The 22,419-nt window shown below is 30.9% G+C and overlaps 2 protein-coding genes across 5 annotated transcripts in view; one reads left to right on the top strand and one right to left on the bottom strand.

Annotated features, from left to right (window-relative positions):
• LOC145741197 (tenascin-X-like) overlaps positions 1–20,435 on the top strand; it is a 31,960-nt gene extending 11,525 nt beyond the window's left edge. Inside the window, exons 33-81 of one of the 4 annotated variants that reach the window (XR_014280925.1) lie at positions 148–291; positions 400–534; positions 689–820; positions 930–1,070; positions 1,438–1,590; positions 1,784–1,921; positions 2,096–2,338; positions 2,424–2,558; positions 2,729–3,118; positions 3,219–3,353; positions 3,540–3,647; positions 3,753–3,912; positions 4,073–4,165; positions 4,341–4,489; positions 4,667–4,800; positions 4,913–5,047; positions 5,396–5,587; positions 6,101–6,267; positions 6,599–6,777; positions 6,931–7,120; positions 7,379–7,564; positions 7,716–7,834; positions 7,922–8,065; positions 8,216–8,318; positions 8,498–8,674; positions 8,781–8,896; positions 8,980–9,151; positions 9,262–9,447; positions 9,575–9,664; positions 9,883–10,047; positions 10,401–10,783; positions 10,947–11,076; positions 11,220–11,323; positions 11,501–11,645; positions 11,777–11,890; positions 12,008–12,185; positions 12,465–12,637; positions 12,733–12,818; positions 13,207–13,373; positions 13,584–13,819; positions 14,175–14,330; positions 14,601–14,728; positions 14,829–14,946; positions 15,174–15,313; positions 16,126–16,327; positions 16,505–16,641; positions 16,846–17,552; positions 18,776–19,918; positions 20,250–20,431. Coding sequence is in view for 1 of the 4 variants with exons in the window: in XM_082558741.1 (XP_082414867.1) it covers positions 148–291; positions 400–534; positions 689–820; positions 930–1,070; positions 1,438–1,590; positions 1,784–1,921; positions 2,096–2,338; positions 2,424–2,558; positions 2,729–3,118; positions 3,219–3,353; positions 3,540–3,647; positions 3,753–3,912; positions 4,073–4,165; positions 4,341–4,489; positions 4,667–4,800; positions 4,913–5,047; positions 5,396–5,587; positions 6,101–6,267; positions 6,599–6,777; positions 6,931–7,120; positions 7,379–7,564; positions 7,716–7,834; positions 7,922–8,065; positions 8,216–8,318; positions 8,498–8,674; positions 8,781–8,896; positions 8,980–9,151; positions 9,262–9,447; positions 9,575–9,664; positions 9,883–10,047; positions 10,401–10,783; positions 10,947–11,076; positions 11,220–11,323; positions 11,501–11,645; positions 11,777–11,890; positions 12,008–12,185; positions 12,465–12,637; positions 12,733–12,818; positions 13,207–13,373; positions 13,584–13,819; positions 14,175–14,330; positions 14,601–14,728; positions 14,829–14,946; positions 15,174–15,313; positions 16,126–16,327; positions 16,505–16,641; positions 16,846–16,887 (7,350 nt within the window). In the remaining 3 variants the exon portion in view is untranslated. Of the gene's footprint in view, positions 1–147; positions 292–399; positions 535–688; positions 821–929; positions 1,071–1,437; positions 1,591–1,783; positions 1,922–2,095; positions 2,339–2,423; positions 2,559–2,728; positions 3,119–3,218; positions 3,354–3,539; positions 3,648–3,752; positions 3,913–4,072; positions 4,166–4,340; positions 4,490–4,666; positions 4,801–4,912; positions 5,048–5,395; positions 5,588–6,100; positions 6,268–6,598; positions 6,778–6,930; positions 7,121–7,378; positions 7,565–7,715; positions 7,835–7,921; positions 8,066–8,215; positions 8,319–8,497; positions 8,675–8,780; positions 8,897–8,979; positions 9,152–9,261; positions 9,448–9,574; positions 9,665–9,882; positions 10,048–10,400; positions 10,784–10,946; positions 11,077–11,219; positions 11,324–11,500; positions 11,646–11,776; positions 11,891–12,007; positions 12,186–12,464; positions 12,638–12,732; positions 12,819–13,206; positions 13,374–13,583; positions 13,820–14,174; positions 14,331–14,600; positions 14,729–14,828; positions 14,947–15,173; positions 15,314–16,125; positions 16,328–16,504; positions 16,642–16,845 lie in introns of all 4 variants that reach the window. The other 3 variants (XR_014280926.1, XR_014280927.1, XM_082558741.1) reach the window with 3 other exon arrangements.
• LOC145742324 (ileal sodium/bile acid cotransporter-like) lies at positions 18,263–20,402 on the bottom strand. The gene is made up of 8 exons (XM_082560106.1): positions 20,183–20,402; positions 19,768–19,915; positions 19,487–19,599; positions 19,303–19,391; positions 19,039–19,180; positions 18,760–18,944; positions 18,603–18,672; positions 18,263–18,459 (listed from the first exon to the last, which is right to left on the bottom strand). Exons 1-8 carry the CDS (start codon positions 20,400–20,402, stop codon positions 18,263–18,265), a joined length of 1,164 nt encoding a protein of 387 aa, XP_082416232.1.
• Positions 20,436–22,419: the final 1,984 nt, after the last annotated feature.

The following is a 22,419-nucleotide window of genomic DNA, read 5'->3' on the forward strand; positions in this document are numbered from 1 at the left end:
GGTTTTAGTGTAAGTCAATACTATTTGCCATCTTTTTTTACTTGTAAGCCGTTACGTGTGTCAACATATAAATTTTAAAACAGTTAGTTGCTGTAACCAACTGGTATGTTTATGTTAAAAAAAATGTTTGTAATTTCGGTTTTGCAGGAGACCAACCCACCAAATCCTCCTGTTAATTTTGTTCAAGTTTCACCAAGGTCTGACTCGGTAAGGTTAGAGTGGTACGGGAATCCATCTAATGTGGATTATTACACTATACAATATCAAGCTGATGGCGACACCATTTCTAAAGTAAGTTTTAAAAACATTTAGCGGTAAATTTCAGAAAAATCTTTATAATACATTATGCTCATTTTAAATTAGTGTCCGAAAAAAATTACCAACTTTTCATGGTTTTAGACGGTACAAACACCAGGGCTTCAACAAAGTGCTACAATTCCGTCGTTAATACCAGAAACAAATTATAGATTCTCTGTAAGGGCTGTTGGTCCTGGTGGTCATTCTTCACCTATTATTGCAACGACACAGACTTTGGTAAATGAGTGTTTTAAAGCAAAAGGGTCAAACATGTATTTTTAGGGCATATCTTTTAATTTTATTGTACAAAAATAAAGATGTCGATAAATAATTGAATCACAATACTTGTTGTGTTCTTTAATAATAAGATAGTTTTAAAACTTTAACGCAGTCGCCTGCGTCTCGACCCAGCGGAATAGTGCTCGAAAATACAACCCCAGATGAAATAACTTTTGTGGTTGAGGGCCCGACTGATCACGTGGATAATTACGTCATTCGGTATCGACCAATCGGCGAAGAAGATGTAAGACTTTATGCTATAGTTTATTAGATCTTAGTAAAGCGTAGTTTTTTTGGTAAACAGGTTTTTTATAATGTATTTGTTTGGTTATTGTAGTCTAAATTATCTTTAGTTTACGGAGATAGTTCAACCCGACAACGAGATTACCCTGGACAACCTAATTCCTGGTCAGCAATATGAAGTTGAAGTTCATTCTGTATACGGACCCGAAACTTCGAACCCAGTCACTCAAACTTTCTGGACTGAAGATGAAGTAAGAATTTAATTATATTTTTAATACTTGATGAATTCTAAAAGAGCAAGTTTTACATAAAAGCTTTTAATGGATTGGTTTAGTAATAAAACACATAATAATAACGTAAAGTTATAAATCTAAGTTTAAAATGTTGTCATGCAGTATATTTATGCGCTTTTTAAATAATGTAGTTAGCCCATTATTTTTTGTATTGAATGAATGTATATAAATAAATAACAAAAATAAGTTAATATTTGTATAAAAAACATCAACTTTAAATGGTTTAATGTATTAAACAACTTATTACTCCTAGTATTATGGTGGTTACTTTAAAAGCGGTATCAAATTAATATGGATAGATGTTGTAACAAACAATACGTTTTAGCCTATTCCTACTCCACCTACGCGACCAAATGGTATAACTTTACTTTCCCGGTCACCACACCAAGTTGTTTTCCGTGTTGAAGTTGGAAATAATGACGTTGACAACTTTGAAGTTGAATTTACTCCAACAGACGGGGACGATACTCTGCCAACGGTTTGTTATAAAAAAATGTGTTTTTCCTCCTTTTTATTAAAAGATACTATCTAAATTATTGTGATGAAGATACGTATTTTATTTTACGCTTACTTTTTTCTATTGTTATTAGGTTTTTTTATTAACTTGATTAAATTATTCTCATTATGAGCAAAATATGGAAGTTTTAACAATTTTTTTAAAATTATTTTAGTCATTTTCAACTGATGACTCTAATCCTGATATAACGTTGGATTACTTAGAACCATTAACAAGATACAAACTTGAAGTTCAGTCAGTTAAATCTGATCTTAACTCTGTACCGATCGTCACTTACTTTGTTACCGAAAGGGTAGGGGATTTGTTCTGATAATTTACACTTAAATTTGAAATTTTTCTATAATGAATTGTTAATTTTTATCTTATAATACATAAATATTCAAAACTTGATTAATAACTGTTTTTTTTTAATCAGACTTAATGCATATATTCACATATCCCGATTTTAAATTCGTGAATTTTTAAGTTGCCAGATGAAGATGAAACTCCAGTGGAAACAACTTCGGAGGAAACAACAACAACACATAGGATTACCAGGACCACAACGCCGGAAGCAACATCTGATGACATTACTCCAAAAAATTTGCACGTTACAAGTTTGGGGGTAAATGATGTGACACTACAGTGGACTGCTCCAGATAACACTGCCGCTGTGTGGCGCTTTTTTATTCAATTTCGAGACACTGCTTTTGCGGGTTCGCAATATCGGGTAGGGCTAATTAAGTCACCAGTTGCTATATTTCTAATTTTTGTGCGTATCTGTTAAATAAGTCGTTTTATATTTATTCACACAGCAGCGCTATATTTCTGTGGATACTCCCTATACAACCTTGTCAAGGTTACATCCTAACACAAATTACGAGGTGATTCTTGAATCAATTGGAAATGTCGGAGAATCTTCTGACCAAATTACTACAACTTTTACAACGGTATAGCTTTACAACTTTACAAAACAGTTTTAATATATCGTATAACTTTATTTGTGTTTAGTATGTCATTGTAATCATTGTAATCATTATAAGATGAAGTGCTAAACGTGGTTTTAAATAAACTGGCGCTATTAATATGATGTTAACTAATAAACAATCAATGTAAATAGCTTCCTGAGCTAACGACATATACAGCTGACACAAGAGAATCAGCTCCAGTACGTAGAACAACAGAAACAGCTGCTGTAACAACTACAACAACTACTTCATCATCTACTGTAGAAACGACAGCTACAACACCTGCAACATCTACTTCAGCTACAACAATTACGGTGATTCCAAGACGTGCTTCGACTCGTACTCCTAAATTTGAGCCAACTCCAGAATACGAACCTGAACTGGATGCGCCACAACCTTTGACTGGACCTAAGGGCATGTCTGTTGTGCGAAGGGGTAACAAGAAAGCGACAATTAGATGGACACCAGCAGATGAGTCAGATGATGTTGATGGCTATGTTGTCGAGTACAAGTCAACTTTTAATCGTCACGACGCCCCAGAGGTTAGAATGCAAAACTTTTTTTTTTATATTTTAAACAGTTAAACTCTCTGCCAGTTGTTATCAGTAAATTGTATCATGATTTGTATTAATCCATTTTTAGGTAAAAACAATGAGCGGTAATGCATCAATAGTACAGTTGACAGATCTTGTTCCAGGAACTGAATACCAGGTGAAAATTTATGCAATGAGAAATGGGGAGCAATCTGAACCAGATACAGAAACGTTTATGACGCTGGTAATTTATTTACTTTAAGATTTATATTTTTTTTATCTATAAACGTAAGACCTCGTGCGGTGGTGCCAAGTAACTAATTATAGGGCACCAGGACTGTGTTAATTTTTTTCTTGGTATAACAATTAAAGTTGCAGTGAGGACCTTTTACAAACTAATGACGCTTTTAAAATATTTTTTTTAATTAAGCTTAATTCTCCTGGCCGTGTTAGAGCAACGCCGATGGACAACCAGATTGTAGTTAACTGGGACAATCCTGAGGGTCCGAGGACTGGAACTAGATTTGAATACGAAAAGGTAATATATTCGAATTAAACTTATGAATGACAGTATTAAAATTTCGATTTGCAATTTTTTTCAAATAAAAAAGAGCTAGAATAAAAAATTATTTGTAAAATTTAGGATGATGGCCCAACAAGAGAAATTCTACTTTCTCCTGAAAAAGAAAGCTTCATCATCCCAACAAGTGGATCGGGTAACACTTTTACGATTTCCGTTACCGCGCTTGGTAGAACAATTGAAAGCACACCAGCTACACTTACAATTCATACCAGGGATTTCAGTAAGTAACATATTCAAAAAAAACTGTTATTGTTAGGTAATTACTTCAAAAACGGTACTCTTTTTTAAGATTTTTTTTTGTTGATCTCTTTATACTAAATATACAAAGCTAAACTACTAGCTACTTTTTTGTGGATAAAGTTGAATTTTTGATATTTTAGCACCAATTGAAGGGACTCCAGTTACGTTTCATGATGTTACAGACAATACTGCTGAGATTCGATTTGACAACACTAAAGTCGTTTCACCGGAAGGTAAATTTTTTAATATTATATTAAGTTGGTCTAAACATGTAAAACAAATTAACAGTATTGCAAAATCGAAGCATATTTTTAAGTTTTTATTTTAATTTTTTTTTTAGAATAGTTTTAAATACGTTTGTGCCTTTGGATACTTATATACATTAACTAAACAATTTTTTTTTGTTAGGTTGGGTGATAAAAATTCAAGATAAAACTGATGGAATTGTTGGAGAACCAATTAATCTTCCAGTCAGTTCATCTTCTTATCCTTTGAATAACTTATCTCCGGGTCACGATTATACGGTTATTGTAACTAATGCCGATGAAACACAACTAGTAAGTGTCGTTTTAGTATTTTACTTAAAATTAATCAAAAAAGTAATAAAAAATAATTGTAAATTTGATTAAAAAAAACAATCACATTTTAATTCAAAATATTGCATAATTAGATTAACTAAACTTTGCATGCATTTTTTTACTTTTAAATTGGATAAAGTATAATCTAATTTTTAGGTGGGGCAAAGTGACTTTGTGACGAAAGCTGACAAGCCGAAAAATCTTGAAGTTTCCCACGTGTCTCCTGATGACGCAACAATAACGTGGGAAAGCCCCGACGCTCCAATCAACGGATTTGTTATTCAATACAAGTAAACAAATTAAAAAAAAGAAACTTTTTTCTAAAATAGCATTGAAGATAAAAAAAATTGTAAAATTTTATTTAAAACTAATGAAATGTTATAATATTTTGTTTGTTTACAGACCTGTAAATGAAGATCGTGAATTTACAGAGGTTCCGCTTTCAAAATCAGATAATTCTTTTATTCTTTCTAACCTACAACCCTCAACCTTATACGAAGTAAACGTATTTCCTACATACATCGACAACTCAACCAAGTTAGTTATTCGTGTCCAGTCTAAAATTTTAAGCCAAAAATAGCCACTGTTTCAATAATTATTACATGCAATGTCGAAGTGGGTAACTTAAGGTCTGTTAAGTTAAATATACCAATCTTTGTTTTAACAAATATATTGAGCAATGTTGAAGTAAATAAATTAAGGACTGTTAAGGTGTATATAAAACAATGCTTATATTAATCAAATACATCAAATAATGTTTTAATGGCTGTAGAAATCCTGTAAATTTTATATATTTTAAGTAGGTAAAACTTACTTCTACACAAAAACAACCTATAAATACAAAATACCATACTAAAACATACGATTATGTTTTTATGTACTTAGGCGCTATCAGGAGCCTGGCATTTCGGCTGTGCAACATTTTACAACTTTACCAAGAGGAGTTGAACCAACTCCAGGAACCTCTCCCGATACTGCCCCAAATCCTCCTTCTAATATCATATTTAATGAAGTAACTGATAACTCGGCAAGAGCAAGATGGCAACCCTCACCCGATCTGGATGTTTCATTATACGGGTAAACTTGTCTTCACAATAAATTTTTGTAAAAGTTTTTGTTTTAAATGCAAAGGGTTAACAATGTACACTATGTTGCAAAATAAGTTATATGTTTTTGAATTAAATTTTTTTTTGTATATATCTTTATCTTCGATGTGGGAAGGTGGAATGCGTGACCTTAACATAAAGTAACAACTGTTACCCTGACCCAGTCTCGAGTTGCCTGTGGCAGTTTGCAATATTATAGATTATAATTACCCGATAATTATGCTGCTGATTAAGTGCTGGTTCAGCAGAAGTTTATACGGTTTATACGGCCTTACTTAAGGGCGTCACAGCATAAGAGCATGGGGGATTTAACTCGCGACCCTATGAGGTGTAGCCAGTGTTCTTACCATTACACCACGCTTCTGGTTTTTGATTTTAAATGCAAAAAACTGTCGATTTACATCATATTGCAAAACAAGTTATATATTTTATTATTTAAATTGTATTAAAAATAACTTCGTATTTATACAGTTAATATTTGTAGAATTACTCTGCGTGAGGATGAAGGGAATAAATATGTGATGAGCGTCAATCTTCGAAACTCGTTTGCTTCTTTGACAGGTTTAAAACCGAACACACAATATCGCCTCTTTGTTCAATCTATTAGGGATAATAAACGAAGTATTCCAGTGACTGCTAATTTCTACACAGGTAAATTAACTGTCAACAAAATATCGCCAAGTAATTGACTACATGCCTATTTTAATTTAAACTGGATAAACTTTATGTAACCGACAAGTTGTACACTTAAAAAGATATTTTAACCTAAAGTTAAGACTGTAGTTGTTCGCCTTTTAATGAATTTGGTTACAGTTTTAAAGGTATCAGGTAAGATAGGCAATGCTGTCATAGTACATAGCTTTAAGCCTGGCCCTTATAACCACGCTTTATTAGCACAGCTAGTTAAAAGAAACTACGAAACCTATACGTTCTAAAAAAATTAAAAAAAAAACATTAATAAGAAATACGATTTTATTTTAAGGTTCTAACAAACCGGAAAGTGTAGTTATCACCAATGTTACTGATTCATCATTTGATGTTAAATGGACACCAGAAGAGCCTGAAAACCCACTACTCACTGGCTATAAAGTAAGTGTGGTTGAGCAAGACTCCAACAACGAACCTGTTGCTATGGATGTAACACCAGACAACACAGATGTGGTAACTTAAATTTTATTTAAAAAAAATTACTAGAAAAATTTTTATGTCATTTGTATTAATCTTTTTTATATGTAATTTACATTTTTAGATATTTTATTTTTTTTTAATTTTAATTCTTGAATTTTTTTTTTATTCTTTACTGTTCTACTTTAGACTATACAATCACTTCAACCTGGCACGTCATATACAGTCTCTGTGACGTCACTTAGCAACCACATGGAGTTGGAACCGGTTGAGAAAACTGAAACGACCCGACTACCCGCTCCTGGCCGATTGTATTTCAGTGATATTACTCATGAATCGTTTGACGTCGATTGGGATCAACCCAACTCTCAAGTAACAGGTAAAAACGTTACTTTATTGGAATGTTAATGATTAGATTACAGATTAGATCACAATAATATTTATAACACATATAAAATTTGAGGGTGGATAGGGTAAATATGGGTAAAGAAACTTCTTTTTTTGTAATATTTTAATAACGACACTTTTTTGTAATATTTTAATAACAATTTGAAAAGTTGCTATCTTAAAAGCGACTTTTAAAGTTATATTACAAAAATAAATTTTGCATGTTTTTAATTGTTTTCTAATGTTTCAGAATACTTGGTAGAATATGGCAGAGAAGGAACGACCGATTTTAAACGTGAAAACGTTCAGGACGAGACGACCGTGTCTTTGGTTGATCTCGAACCTGGGACCAACTACATCGTTAAAGTTTCTTCCATCTTTCAAAGACGAAGAAGTCATCCAATAACTGATTCGCAAATGACTTTGACTCCAGTTGGTATGTTTAACACTTTAAAATATTTAGTATAATGGACGCCATTTTCTATGATAATATGTTATATATACATATTACAGTTAACGTCCTATTAGCTATTTAGATATTTTATTGCTCATTAGTAAAACTGCATGATCATAATTGTTTTTTAAAGAAATTGCTCAACCAGAAAACGTGGTTGCCTATGAAAGAATGCCGAACAGTATGGTTATTTCATGGGAACCAGATCACCAGAGAGAACATCTGGTTCGAGTTACAGATCAAAACAACACGGTTTGCAATTTTTAAACTAGTACTTGGCATACCAAATTTAAAAAATTTTAGTCATTTAAAAAAATTGCTTGAATTTATTAATTTTAGCCGGTCTTTGATGAGCGAATACCTTCCGATACGAGCGAGGTAGCTGTGTCAAATCTTCTGCCAACAACTGAATATGTGGTTTATGTGGTTGCAGTCAATCCAGATACCTTAGCTAAGAGTCCACCTGTAGTTATACGTCCAAGGGTAAAACAAAATCTAATCTTTATAAGTGCTAAAATTAAAATAAATATTATCGGGTAATTTAAATGTAATGTGATTATAAAATTTACAAGTTTTTACACAACCAAAGTTTCCCACAATTAACATATTTTTAACGGTGTTTATTATTTTTAGACGAAACCACCTCAGCCTCAAAACCTTCACGTAGCCGAGGCTGGTCCACAATTTGTTGTTGTAGAATGGGATTATGTTAATATTGATGGCCAGCCCCATTTAGGTACCATTTTTTACTTCTAAAGATACTTAATTTAAGTTTTATCTGAGCAGTAAATGGAAGTATTAATGCTATTTGAATGTTCATAAAACAGATTTTAGGTAAATCGTATATGCATGCGCTTTGCTAAATAACTATATAACATATCATAGTCTAGCTGCTTGACATATACTGTGTTATAGAATATTATGTTCGTTATGTACCTGAGTTGGGTGGAGAAGAACGAGCAGGTGTTGTGCAAGAGAACGCCGTCGAATTACAAGAACTGGAACCTGACACATTGTACGTGATCACAGTTCAAACCAAAGTCGACAACGATCTAAGCATGGAAACTATACTCACTGTAACGACAGATGACGGTGCGATTTTGTTGATATACCCAATATGTGGTACATCAACTTACCCTATAGGCTATATAACATGTTAAACAACCTGTTTATTTATATTTGGGTGATTTATTTGCAGATTCAGTGATCTACGGATCTCCGCAAGGAATAGAAGTTAATCACGAACCAGAAGAGGGCAGTAACGGGTATTTGGTCACGTGGGAACCGGTTGATGAGTTTGATGGTGGATATGTGGTAATTTGGAAAACAAAACTCACATTCTCTTTCCACTATCTTGTATTTTTCTTAAATATTAAAGTGTTGTTATATGTGTGTAGGTTCGCTATAAACCAACAGATGGTACAAGAGACTACGTAACGCTTGTCACCGAACCAGGAGTTACATCTCAACGTATAACTGGTTTGGAACCTGGAACCGATTACGTTATTGAGGTTGCACCGGAAAGTGAAAATTCTGAGTATTCGTTTGGCGAAAACACATTTTCAACAGGTTTTTTTTGACTTGATTAAATAATTACTTCTATGTTTGTATATGGGCAATATTATACTGCAAGTATTTTTTTTGTGTATAGTCAGTAAATTTTTTTGGTTTTCTTACAGTTGTACCAGCTCCCTACGAAATTTCAGTCACCAACGTTGGTGTAACAGAGGCTGACATTACTTGGGAAGCACCAACGTTATATCCAATAACACATTACCAAGTTTCACTATATCCATCTTCAAGACCTGAAGAAGTAATAAGACATGTAGTTGATGCCAGATCACCTCTATCAGTCAGGCTTACTGGTAAAAACGTTTGCTCTTTTTAATATATAACATTAGGCTGTTGTGCATTTATTATTGTTGTTCAACTGTGGAATAAAACGTATCTCATTAAAAAACATTTGTTTTATAATTCTTTTTTTGTTATAAGATCTTGAACCCGACACGCATTATCAAGTAGAAGTCACTTCAAATATAAATCTGCTGGAAAGCAGTCCAGCAACTGAAGAATTTAGGACAAGTAAGAATATATCTTTAATAATATACCTAATTTCAAGATGCACTGTGTAAAGTTAAAAATATTTATTTAGATATAGAGTTTGGTTGGTTATCTTAAAAGGCTTGATTTTAATTTTTTTAAGTTGTTTTGTTTAATGTAGTCAAATTTAATATTATGATACATTAAATCTTTCCCCGGCACCCTTTTAAATGTAAAAACCCCTTTTTATTTTTGTATAGAAATAGAATTACCTACTAACTTTGATGCACAAATACAACCTGATTCTGTTACAATTACTTGGGATGAACCAGACAGTGAAGACGATTTTTCCTACGAACTCACTTTTCTTGAGGGTGGTCGCAGATTTAAAGTCTTTGCGGATAGACCAGAATACATTTTAAGCAGTAAGTTAGCATTTCAACATTCGTTTTTTTAACAGACATTTAACTAGTTTTTAATTAGTAAACAGTTTTATTTTATCATTTCAACACTTTTTATAAAAAGGTCAACCACTTAAATATCAAGTTTAAAATATAGAATATGATCGACTTGACACTAACATTTAAGTCTATCAAGTCTTATATTTAACACCCGGTTTATTAAATTCATTTTTTTAAAGTTTTCTCTTAAGTAGTTAACTCATAGTTATTTGTGTGATGTTAATCATTAAAAATATAGTTCTTGATGTAAATAATGTCAATTGGACTTAAACTGATAATTCTACATAACACCAGTAGTAAAATTTATTAAATTTTAGATCCACAACCAGACACGCCTTACACTGTTGAAATCGCAGCCATCAATCGTAACAAAAACACAGTGTCGTCTCCGTTAAGTGGTGAATTTTTTGTTCCTGGTCCTGATGATTACGAACCAGAAGGCGATCAACCAGAAGGCGATCAGCCAGAAGGCGACCAGCCAGAGGATGAACCACCCACAACTGCAAGTGAAACCACAGCATCTACAATAACTCACGCGGCTCCAGTGCCCCTCTCAACAACGACTGAAGTTCATCCAGCTCCATTGGACTCGTCTCCAGCCGAAAACGGGGATGTTAGGGTGCGATGGCAGGCGTATTCGGGCCCCGTGCAATATTACAAGGTTGTATACCGAGTGTTGTCGTCAGGAAAAACAAATCAGGTATAAAATGTTTGTAATACCAAAGTGTATTTATATATGCAAAAAAGCTTAATTCGTGCAATTTTGTGGTTTTTATATTTATCTCCGATATGCCTAGTGCTCTGACAACCACATTACGGTATCAGTCTATTAACGCCCAAGAACAATTTATTGATTTTTGTAGGTTGTTATTCCGGCTCATTTGACTAACGTGCTTCTTAATCAATTGCTCCCCGGCAAAGATTACGTGGTTGAGGTCTCAGCTATTTTGCATGACAACAGCGAGAGACAAATTGGCCAACTTACCCTTGAAAGTAAATTGTGACACTTTATAAATATTAAAACTTCTTGTGTTCAAACTGTTTATATATATACTTATCGTTATGCAAAATATATATTTAAGTAACATAAGAGGTTGGGTGGAATGACAATATTAATTTTAATTTTCTTATTAAAGGCGACACAACGCAGAGGGACAGATCTGCGATAATTAATTGGGATCAAACTAACTCTGCCTACAGTCAATATAAAATCGTCGCAACACCATTGGATAATTTACAAGTATATTTTATTGTTTCTTGATTTGTTTTAACAAAATTAAAAGTTAGTAATATTTTTGGATGTTTTTGTTCAAAACAAAATTGCAAGTGCTTTTTAGAGCATCAAAATGAGATTATTTCTAATTGTTTTTACACAATATTTTTTAGTAAGACATGCTAACAATATTTTCTTTTATAGGCTACTGTAAGAACATGGCAACTGCCAGGCACTCAAACTAATGCTGAGCTCACCAATTTGTTTCCCGGAACGAGATATAGTGTGACAGTCGAAGGGTTAAAGAACAACAAATACACTTTGTTAAACGAGTTTTTCATTAAAACAAGTTTGTTATTTAAGTATTGTAATATCAGATTAACTGTTAGTAAAATATTGTGTTCCGAAATCTAAAACTACTATAACTTGAATCTTATAAATATTACCTTGGTATAAATGTAATTTATGTGCTTTATTCAGATGTTGACACACCAACTGATCTAAAAGTAATCAAAACTCAACTCACAACAATATCCTTGTCGTGGAGCAAGCCTCTAGCTAATATCACTGGTTACAAACTGACTTACCAATTAGGTAAATAATGATTATATTATAGTCTTAAATGATTTTAATATTATTAATTTTGAGCATTGACTTTTCTATTCTATGTTGACATGTATATACCTATATTAAAACATAAAATAATTTCAGGCGAAACCGGACCTGAGACTGCATACTTGCCTTCGCCGCTAAAGGACGCTACACGTCACACTTTAAGGACTTTAAGTGAAGGCCAACTGTACATAATAAGACTGTACGCCGATTCACTTGGTAGCGAAAGTGCACCTGCAATAATAAGGGCTGAAACACTTGTCCCACAACCTAGAAGGTATTAAGTAATTGCTTATAATGTTTAGTTATTACATACATTATTTAAAGATTGGAATTTACTAGAGAAAGACAATTTTTTTAATCTTTTCTTTAACCTGTTAAAAATAATTTGTTTAATGGGTTTAATTTTATAAAAACTAAGATACTTTTTTAAAATGTTAGCTCTATGCCTTAAAAATTTAGTAAAACCATAAAAATGTCTCTAAATTGGAAAAAAATTAATAACTTTACAAAACATTACCCTATTTATCTTGTTAACGGGGTTTTATAATTTTAGTTTCCGTACAACTGGTGTTACGGCTAACCTGGCAAACGTCACTTGGATCAAACCAGAAGCTCAAATCACCCATTACACCATAAGAGTGGTAGGCCCGGACGGTATAAATATCAAGGACAACGTTAGATTAGGTTCAATGGCGGATTCTTATCTTATTAGAGATTTGCGTCCAGGTTGGTAAAATAGACTTTCTGCATTTACAGAAATTTTTTTTTTAAATTTTATATTATTCTTACTTTTTGTAATTCAATTTAACTATTGTAAACAGGTACCAAATATTACGTATATTTGACTGCTTGGATGAATTCAGTTGCTTCCCATCCAGCGTATCGAAATGTTAGAACTCCAGCTTCGGTAAGACTTTTAATAATTAGTTTTTTTATTGAAAAATAAGAAATCGTTTAAATGTTTTGCAAAAATTTGTATGATAATTAAATAAGTTTACTAAAATTAAACCATAAAGTAACATTAGTTACTCCGACCCAGTCTCAAGTTGCCTGTGGCAGTTTGGGATATTATATATTATTGCCCGGCAATTGTGCTGCTTTATGTGCTGGCTCAGTAAGAGTTCATACCGTTTATAGCGCTTTACTTAAGGGCGCTACCGCATGAGAGCAGCAGGGATTAAACCAACGACCTCATTTATGTTGAATAAATATAATACGAAGTTTATTTTTATTCAAATATCTTTAACTGCTTTACAGGGAGATCTTTTTAAACTTATAATTTTACTGTAATATAGATTCCACACGTTAGCACCTTGACTTCGGTTGAAACTGAGAGTCATGATGGATTTAGATTATCGTGGAAAGGGAAATCAAAGAAAGTTGAAGGTTGGATTATTGTAGTCGAACCTGAGGACGGAAGTGGATTTCAAAGAGAAATTAAAGTTGATCGATTTACAAAAAGGTAACAATGTTAATAAAAAGGAGCATATAGTGACGATATAAGTTTTTGTAATACTATTTGTTAAATTAAACTTTTTGTATTTATTAAATATTAATTTTTGATTATGTGCATTAAATATTCTTTTACTATAAATAATAATTTTTAATAATGTAACATCGAAAAAACTTTTACACTCGTTGAAAATCTTTTAAATTTATTTTTTGTTTTTAGTTACAATTTAACTGGTCTCCGAGGCGACATTTCATACAAAGTTACAATCTATCCGTACAGTGGTTCTCTACGTGGAACCCCGTCAATAATAACTATTCCAGCTCAACCTGGTTTCAGTGGAGGAAGTTTATTAAGGGTACAAGAACATCGTACCTTTACTTGGCGCCTAAATGTACCAAGCATTTCATCAGACAGCATTACTCTAAATTGGAATCGCCCGTTTGACGACGTCCAAGGTAAATAATTCTAAAATAAAGTATTTAATAAATAAAATTTTGTCCGGTTGTGTGGTGAACCTGTCATGGATTCGACCTAAAAGGTTTGGGGTTCGAACTGCACCAATGTCACACTATTTGCTTTTGAGCCCAGCGTTCACGAATAGCTTAAACACGTCTCAATAGCACACCCTTACTCGACAAAAACATCAAAAACCTATCCCTTTTGAAGTTATGAAAAAAAATATATATATCAAACATCGAAAAAATTATATTAATTTAAATTTTGATTTAGATATATTTTATTAACAAATAATTTTGCACATGCAAAACAATAAAGATAAGTAATGTAATAAATTTGTTCTTCGACTTACAGGTATAGAAAGTTATCATTTACGATACAAGCTCCAAGGTGAACCTGATTCTTCTTACATTGACGTCATACCCCAACCTCAAAATTATGATACAAGCGCAGTTGTATCCGGTCTTCACCCTGGTCAAGCATATACAATACAACTAACAGCAACACGAGGTAAATTAACTGTAAATTATTAGCATCTACATTGAAATAAACTTATTTTTAATTAAGTTTAACTTTAAAAAAGCACGCCCAAAAATGTTTTTGGGGATTTCTAAATTTTTGTATTTGTAAAATGTGTTTAAATACTTTGTATTTTTTTATTCAGTAAAGACCTTCCATGGCAAACATTTTCATTTCATTTTAAACATAAATATCGTATATTGCAAATACAAATCTCGTATAGTAACATATATATATTAATGTATATTATCTTAAATATAGTAAGCGGTCAAGATACATATCGCAACACATTGACTTTAAACGTTACAACTCTTTTACTTCCACCAACAAACTTTTTTGTCGAACTTGGTCGAGGCGAAGCAACATTTAAATGGAATGCACCAATAACGGTATTCTAATATGGCAACTATATTCTCAAATAATTAACCAATTTGCAACCTATAAAAATTTTGATTTAACCCTAATTAACTTTTGCCTATTTTTTGACAGAGTGTGGACAACTACATTTTACAATACAGAGAAATTATTCAAGGAGTTGAGACCGAGTATCAGCAAAAAGAGATATCAGGAACAGCGACAAGCACGACATTGCTAAACCTTAATGAAGGTAAGCAAGAAATATAATGTTAAACTTACTTGAACTATACAAAATTTTAAAACTTTTTCAGACAATCGTTTTTTATTATTTATTCCTTAATAAGATAAATAATACAAACAAAACTTTAATTTTGACCGCCTTATTCGAATATTTGAGAATTTAAAACCTTCGTACAGAATTGTTGTGACATTAAAAAGAAATCTAAAAAATCTAAAATTAAAAAAAAATTTTCACAGGAGCAACGTACGAACTTAGATTTTTTGGTAAGTTGGGAGATATCCAAACACCTGTGGTTTCCATTCAATTTCAAACTCCCGACGCCCCGCCTAATACATGTTACAGCGAAGAAAATGGCCGAACCTATCAAATAGGAGAGGTAATATTATACATTTCTTTTTTACATAAATAAAAACTATTTTTTAGTGATTATAATTTTTTTACTGTTTATGCTTTAAAGTCGGTATTGGTAGCAGGAGTCAACAACCTTTTTTGCAGTGCGAACCTATTTAAAACTAATTTATTTTTTCGCGTACCAGCTTTTAAAAAACCACAAATGTTTACCAATGTTACCAAATTGTTAAGAATAGGTAAGCTAACATCTAAATTCTGTACAGTTTTTGTCCAAAACCCTGTATTAACGGCCCACCGAAAGACCAATTGTAACCTTGCTAGTAGTAGAGTGCACTATATTTAAAAACTATCACGATTTATTATTAAGAGATAAAACAAAGCTATAAAGGTTTAAAATATACGAAATCGTTACAAATCACAAATACATAAAAAACACGTCAGTATACGAAGCACTCTAGTCAGAACTGCCAGAACAAAAGCAAAAACCAAGTCGACCAACGATGTCACGTGACTATAATAATTATCTTGTCTCAAAACGGTACAAAGTGTTACAACGCTGATTACGGTCTGCACCACCACAGCCCAATAAGGCAACCTGCACTATATATCATCAACAAAGTTACAGAATGTAACACCAATAACATTAATTAAAATATATATTTTAACACCAATAACATTAATTAGGTTTAAAGCAATTTATTCTTTTATCAAATGGATGTTTTATTTTGTGAATGTTTTTTTGACAAAATGAGCTTACACGATGAAAACGAAATTAACTTATATTAAAATATATATTTTAAAGTTTATTGCTTTAACATAATGTTGTTTTTAATACAGACTTGGGAAGCAGTAGCTAATAACTTCCGAATGATATGCACATGTGATGGTCCAAACATTTTCTCATGCAACACTGGTGATTGGTGTCAATCAAATGGAAACAGTTACAGAAAAGGTGAAACTTGGCCACTAGAATATGAGAACAACAAGAAAGAACACTGCGAATGTAATGGAAGAGAAGGATTTACCTGTTACTTCAGATGTAAGTGTTGTTTTATTTTTTTATATGTAAGTACATGGTTTTATATTTTTAAAACCATAAAAAAATGTAAGTTTGATTTAAAATAATTTATCTTACCTAATAGTTTTAATAAATGACATGATATATTATAGCCTAGATTAGGTCAATTAGTATTGTTATTTATTTACTTGTTTACAGCTTGCCTTGACGAAAATGTTTGGCATGATAGTGAAAAAGTTTGGTATTCTGAATCTACAAGCATGATGTGTGAGTGTGTGTGCTCAACCAACGTTTTAGTGAATTGTGAAACAAGATGTTCGTCTGTAAGTCCTTTGGTAAGTACAAGAAAATATATTTTGAATTAGCTAATATTTACGTATGTTATGCCTTTAAGACATTAATACTATTATAATCACAACAAAATATGTTTTACAGTACGTAAAGAAGAATAGTTTCTGAACTTGTTTACTAGGTTTATTGAATTTTCTATACACTTAGTGACCAAACCTTATTTATAAATCATATTTTCTTGTTTTTAGCAATTTGAACGAGCACGAAGGGGCAGTAGAGGGGACGAATAACGTTCAAGCGAAAAGTAGTTAATACCAAACCGAGCCATTTTTGTAGTATATCTAGTGATGTAAAGCTTATTTTTTTTAATAATTATACAGCATAATGTTTGTATATTCTTTTGTAAATGCCGCATATTCTTAACTTTGTAGCTAATTTTTCAATATTTGTATTTTCTGTTATTTTGATATTAAAGCTTTTAATGACAAAAAGAATATACAAATTACGTGAATTAAAAAGTTTGTTTATTTTAAACATTATATTAAAAAAATTTTAAATCTTTAGCGCAACTTATTCATAATAACACCTTCGATTTAACTTAATCTTTTGCTAGCTTTTAGCATTTTTGTAATCAGTTGATTGCGTTAATTGCCTTAAGGTTTTAACCACAGCAAACCAGTTAGTACTCTAGCTTAAACTTTACATACAGTACGATGTAAAGCCTGGTTGTGTTTTACAGCTAAAACTAAGTTTGGTTTTATAATATATAGGTAAAAACTGTATTAAAGTGATATATATATAAACAAGTGTTTGTGTTATTAACTCGGAATATAACGTACTTACAACGTAAAGGAATTACATATACTTGCAAAAGAAATGGATTGTAAAGTGGAAATAAATGGATAAAACATAAAAGTAAAGTGAAAATGCCATCCTAGGCAACTGCAGTGTTAAGGTAAGTTTTCTTATATATTGCTTGCAAAAGATTGCTATCGGTATAAGGAAACACTTTTAAACATGTTTTTAAGTGAAGAGAATTAGCCTGTTTACGTTCTTTTTAATGTGGTAATAAAAGATATAATGTGTAGACAACGATACTGTTTTAAGTTGAACGCACGGAGTGTGCCAGCTTAGGTTTGTGTCGTATTTGATTTGATAAGTTTTAACTTTTAACAACTCATAAATTCAACATGTAAGTTTTGGTAATGTGATTTAATTATATTACCACACTACACTAGGTCAAAAGTTAAAATGTAAGTCACTTAGTTAGAAAAAAGTCGTTGTTTGCAATATATATGTCAGGTTTATTGGGTTATGAAATTTAATTATTTTAATACATAACATAAAAACGTGTTTGATATATCAATAAATATTTTACTATACTAATAACCACATGATTAAACAGGGTTTGTCATTCTGTACAAAGTTCGAGAAAATAAATTCTTTAAAACAAAGGCGGTAATGGTAATGTGTATTAAAATGAAATATACAAAATATTATAAAATGCAATACAAAAAATAACACTCAAAACATTACAACATATTGTATTCATAATTTAATTCTTATGCAAATTATTTATGATAAACTATATAAAATATAAAATGAAAAATTCACATTAAAAAGTGTTGCAATCTGTTATTAAAAGCTGTGAATTTTTTATTGGTATTAAAATTTCGTGCTGTCAATACTCTTTTTCTCATCACGTATTTCATCATATTCATGATTTTCTTTCTTCTCTTCTACATCTCCGTTTTTCTCTTTACTCTCTTCATACGGTGGCAGGGCACTAACCCCATCCACGTTAACGTAACAAGGGTTGTTTTTACCTTCTGTTATTGCCATAGTCGTGATGCCATTTAGGCCTGTAGAATTAACTATAAATAAACCCGTTCCTTATATTTGCTTAGCTATAAAACTAACATATTTATTATAAAGCTCGTTTAATAAACGAACTGTTTTTTTATTAATAAGAAATTTTAGGCTTTTTTAGACTTTTTAAACATACCTTGGTTTTTTCTGTTTTTGTACCAAACAGAAAACTTATAGGAACCACCAAAAAGCATTATCCACATAGCCTAAAATAACATAAATAGTTTGCTTTAATTAAGGTACCAAAACAATACGTTTTAAAAAATAATTTAATAAAAATCTAATTTTTTTACCTGGAACACAAAATAGATAATCGGAAACAAAAGGATTTGGCCAGTTTCAGCTCTAGTAAATTGGGAGAGTTGAATAATTCCAATAGCTAGCTGTGTATTTTGAATTCCTATCTCAAACGAAATGGTTCGCCTCTGTCTGTGTCTGAGATAGAGTCGAGGATATAGAGAAACCGCGGACGAAATTCCTGTAACAAAGCTGGTTTAAAATAATATTTTATCCACATTGGCTTTTTTGAAGATGTCACTGCAATAGTATTACACAAAAAAAATTATATTTACCGTAACCAAACACTATCCCGATAAAGGGTAAAATCACAGCACACGCGTACTGCGATGTAGATAATCGTATTACGTCTCGGTAACTGTACAACGATAAAATCGCAATCACAATAATAGACACAATCCCAAATACAGACAAAACCTGTAAAAAGTGTGTAGTATAAATCTTTAATTCTTTATTAATAATTATACGCTATAATTTACCTTTACCTTATCTAATATACACGCATGTTAAAAAAATTGAAGTATATTTTTACATTTTACCTTTAAAATCATATTTGCAGCTCTAGGGAATTTTGATCTAATAAAAATACCCACACCGATCGGAAGAATAAAAGCAGCTAGTGTTATTCCTGTAACAACACACATTCTATATTTACTAAATATTAATCAAGTTGAATAATATACACGATATAATATAAATTTTGTGGCATGTTTAAAATTTTACCTATAATATTAAATGGGACGCTCAGGGAAAGATCAAACGCGGATTGAAAAATGAAAAGTATAAGAGGTAGCATGCCCAGAGCTAAAATGCTTGATGCCGTTGTCATTGTTATACTAAAAATATTTACAGGCAATAAAAAAAAAAAAACTTGGTTTAAATTTTTTTTTCTATTTACTTTAGTAGATGCTGCTAAATAAGCGTTAATTGTAGATGTTTGCTTTTGCTTTAGGTATTGAAAACTAATTGAATTAATTTAACATGTAATATTCTTTATTGAGAACCTTAAATTCATGTCACCCTCCAATATATGAGATGCTAGATTGGAAACAGAGCCTCCGGGACAAGATCCCATTATAAGTAAGCCCAAAGTCTGTACGTCGTTCATGTTAAAAATAGTAGCAAGCACAAAAGCAGCGACAGGCATAACAACTGGTAAAAAATTAGTTTTGTTATTATGTTTTTATGATGATGATAACATTGAAAAGTTTGCTTAGCAGTTTGAATTTTTTAATGTTTTATAACTTTTAGAAATTTTTTTTATAACGCATTCTATTTTAATATGGCTAATACATATTCTGATTCTGCATATATGTGTTTTCAGTCAATTATTTTCTTAAACCTCAATACCCTTTTCCGAAATAAAAAAAATATAAATTTAATTTTTTTTTGTAATTTACGTTTAATGTTTGTACTTACTAAACTGACTAACTACCCCCACCACAACTCCGGTTGGTTTTTTAACATGTTTTGCCACCTCTTTTAGTTCAACCGCACATCCCATACCCACCATCGCTATAGCAATAACCGCAGTTGTAAGATAAGTTAAAATCCCCTGGAGAACGGTTTGCTGGGGTACCTGGGGTACCATGGGGGAAGTTGTGTTCATAAACATCTCAGTTGAATAATCTCCGCTCATTTTGAGATTTTTTACAGAAAAATTTAAAGGTAATTTTTTTATATAATCTATAATTTTTTGTACTAAAAAAGTTTTTAATTTTGTACTAGAAAATTTTAACAATTTCTGCGCAAAATTCACTCATTTAAGGCAAGTCCTTTTTCTTGTAATGTAGTATACGAAAGTAAATATAATATAAACATTGACTACGTATAAAATATATAAAAAATGAAATATTAATATCATATTTTTACAACTTAGTCATATTTCATACGTATAATAACTATTAAACGTCCTTCGGCACCCAAAACTTTCAATAGAGCATAAAAAATTAAACTTTCAATATTTATAGAAAGAACTTTGGGGTTTTTAATATCTTATATCTTTTCATTTTTTTACGGTTTGAAATTTAACGATTGTTTGACTTGTGGAGTTTTAAATTCATATTCATGTGATAGCACCTCTGCGAAATATTTTAATATTTTATAACAGCTTTTAATGGGGTTCAATGGCCGTTAGAATTATCCTAATCAAATATACAAAAATAGTTTATTTAGGCCTACGTCAGGCGATATGAAATTTAATATTTTACAACGCAAATTTTTTATTAAACTACTTTTATCAACTTAAAATTTTACTGCTACCGTTTGAAGCAAAACTAATCTGTTAATATGCGTAATTATTCTATTTGGTTTTAAACTATTTTATTTGTAGTTTCGTAAACTATAAAGTTTTGACCTTACCTAATTTTAGGTTTATTGAGGAGAAAAAAATTATATATTTTTTTATTTTAATAATAAAATACGTAAATCCTTTAAATAATTTTTTTTAAGTAGAATAAATCAAACATTGCCACAAACCGCTGTAAAATGTTTTAACAGTGTGCTTATGGGTCATTAATATTTAACATTCAATAAAACTTACGTTGCATAATTTTATGCTCTAATAAAAGACTTGCAGCCGTTGTTAAAAGATTTTTTTCAATTAAAATCTCATAAATACGACTAATTTCATTTCATCTTTTTTATTACAATGGCAGTGCCTTTAGCAAAATATAATTTTTTATAGTTTTTCGTAATATTCTCTTTAAAAAATGACTGTTAAAAACATGAAAGCAAATTTTGAATAAAAACATATTTTAACACGAATTATAACAATCATAAATTCCAATTAAAAAGAGATTGGTAATGTAATAAACTGTTATACAAACATTTATCTTACATATGCAAATAAAATATTTAGACAAAATTACATACTACAGTGTTCTACTCAAAAACTAAAAATTTTATTCTCATATTATAAGTTTACAAAATAATCTGTGTAAAAACATTTAAAAAATTTAAACACTTTAACCAAATCCTTTTTTTATTATATAGTTAGTACTTATGTAAATTCAACAACATAATTTATTTACTTGAATCTTTTTGAAAGTTCAGAGTTTGACTTTTGTCATGGTAGTATAGTGCAAAAAACAAATACATGGGCAAGTTATATGCGTGAACTAACCAAATTAAATGTGTTAAGGTTTTTGAGGTACTTTAATACTTTATTGAAATAATAAACAACTACTTAAACCATTTAAAAAAACACTAATATTTAAAACAGTTAAAACAGTTAGTTTCAAATTGCTAATATACAAAAAAGTTATAATTTTTTTTTTAAATGTGTGTCAAGAAAAAAACAATTTTGAAAATACGTAATAGAACAAAAATTATAGGGATTTTATAAATATGATTCAAAATATTAGATTTCGAAACATATTGTTATTTTAATTATTTTTATTATGTTTCGAAATCTTAGATTTCCAAACACATTTTTATTGTCATTATTATTATTATTATGGTTCGAAACACTTGTTTAATAAACCGTTCTTAAACAGTCTGTACGCATTTTGCTAAATAAAATTTTTGTGTATTTGTTAGTAATTTTTTATTCAAAAACTGGTGATTTCAAGTGTTTAAACTTACAAAATTTTTCAGATAAAAAAAAAAAAGGAATGGGAACCACGTTTAAGTCGTTGGAAAATGAAAGTCTTCCT

The sequence above is a fragment of the Corella eumyota genome, chromosome 2 (assembly GCF_963082875.1).
Source record: "Corella eumyota chromosome 2, kaCorEumy4.1, whole genome shotgun sequence".
Lineage (NCBI taxonomy): Eukaryota > Metazoa > Chordata > Ascidiacea > Phlebobranchia > Corellidae > Corella > Corella eumyota.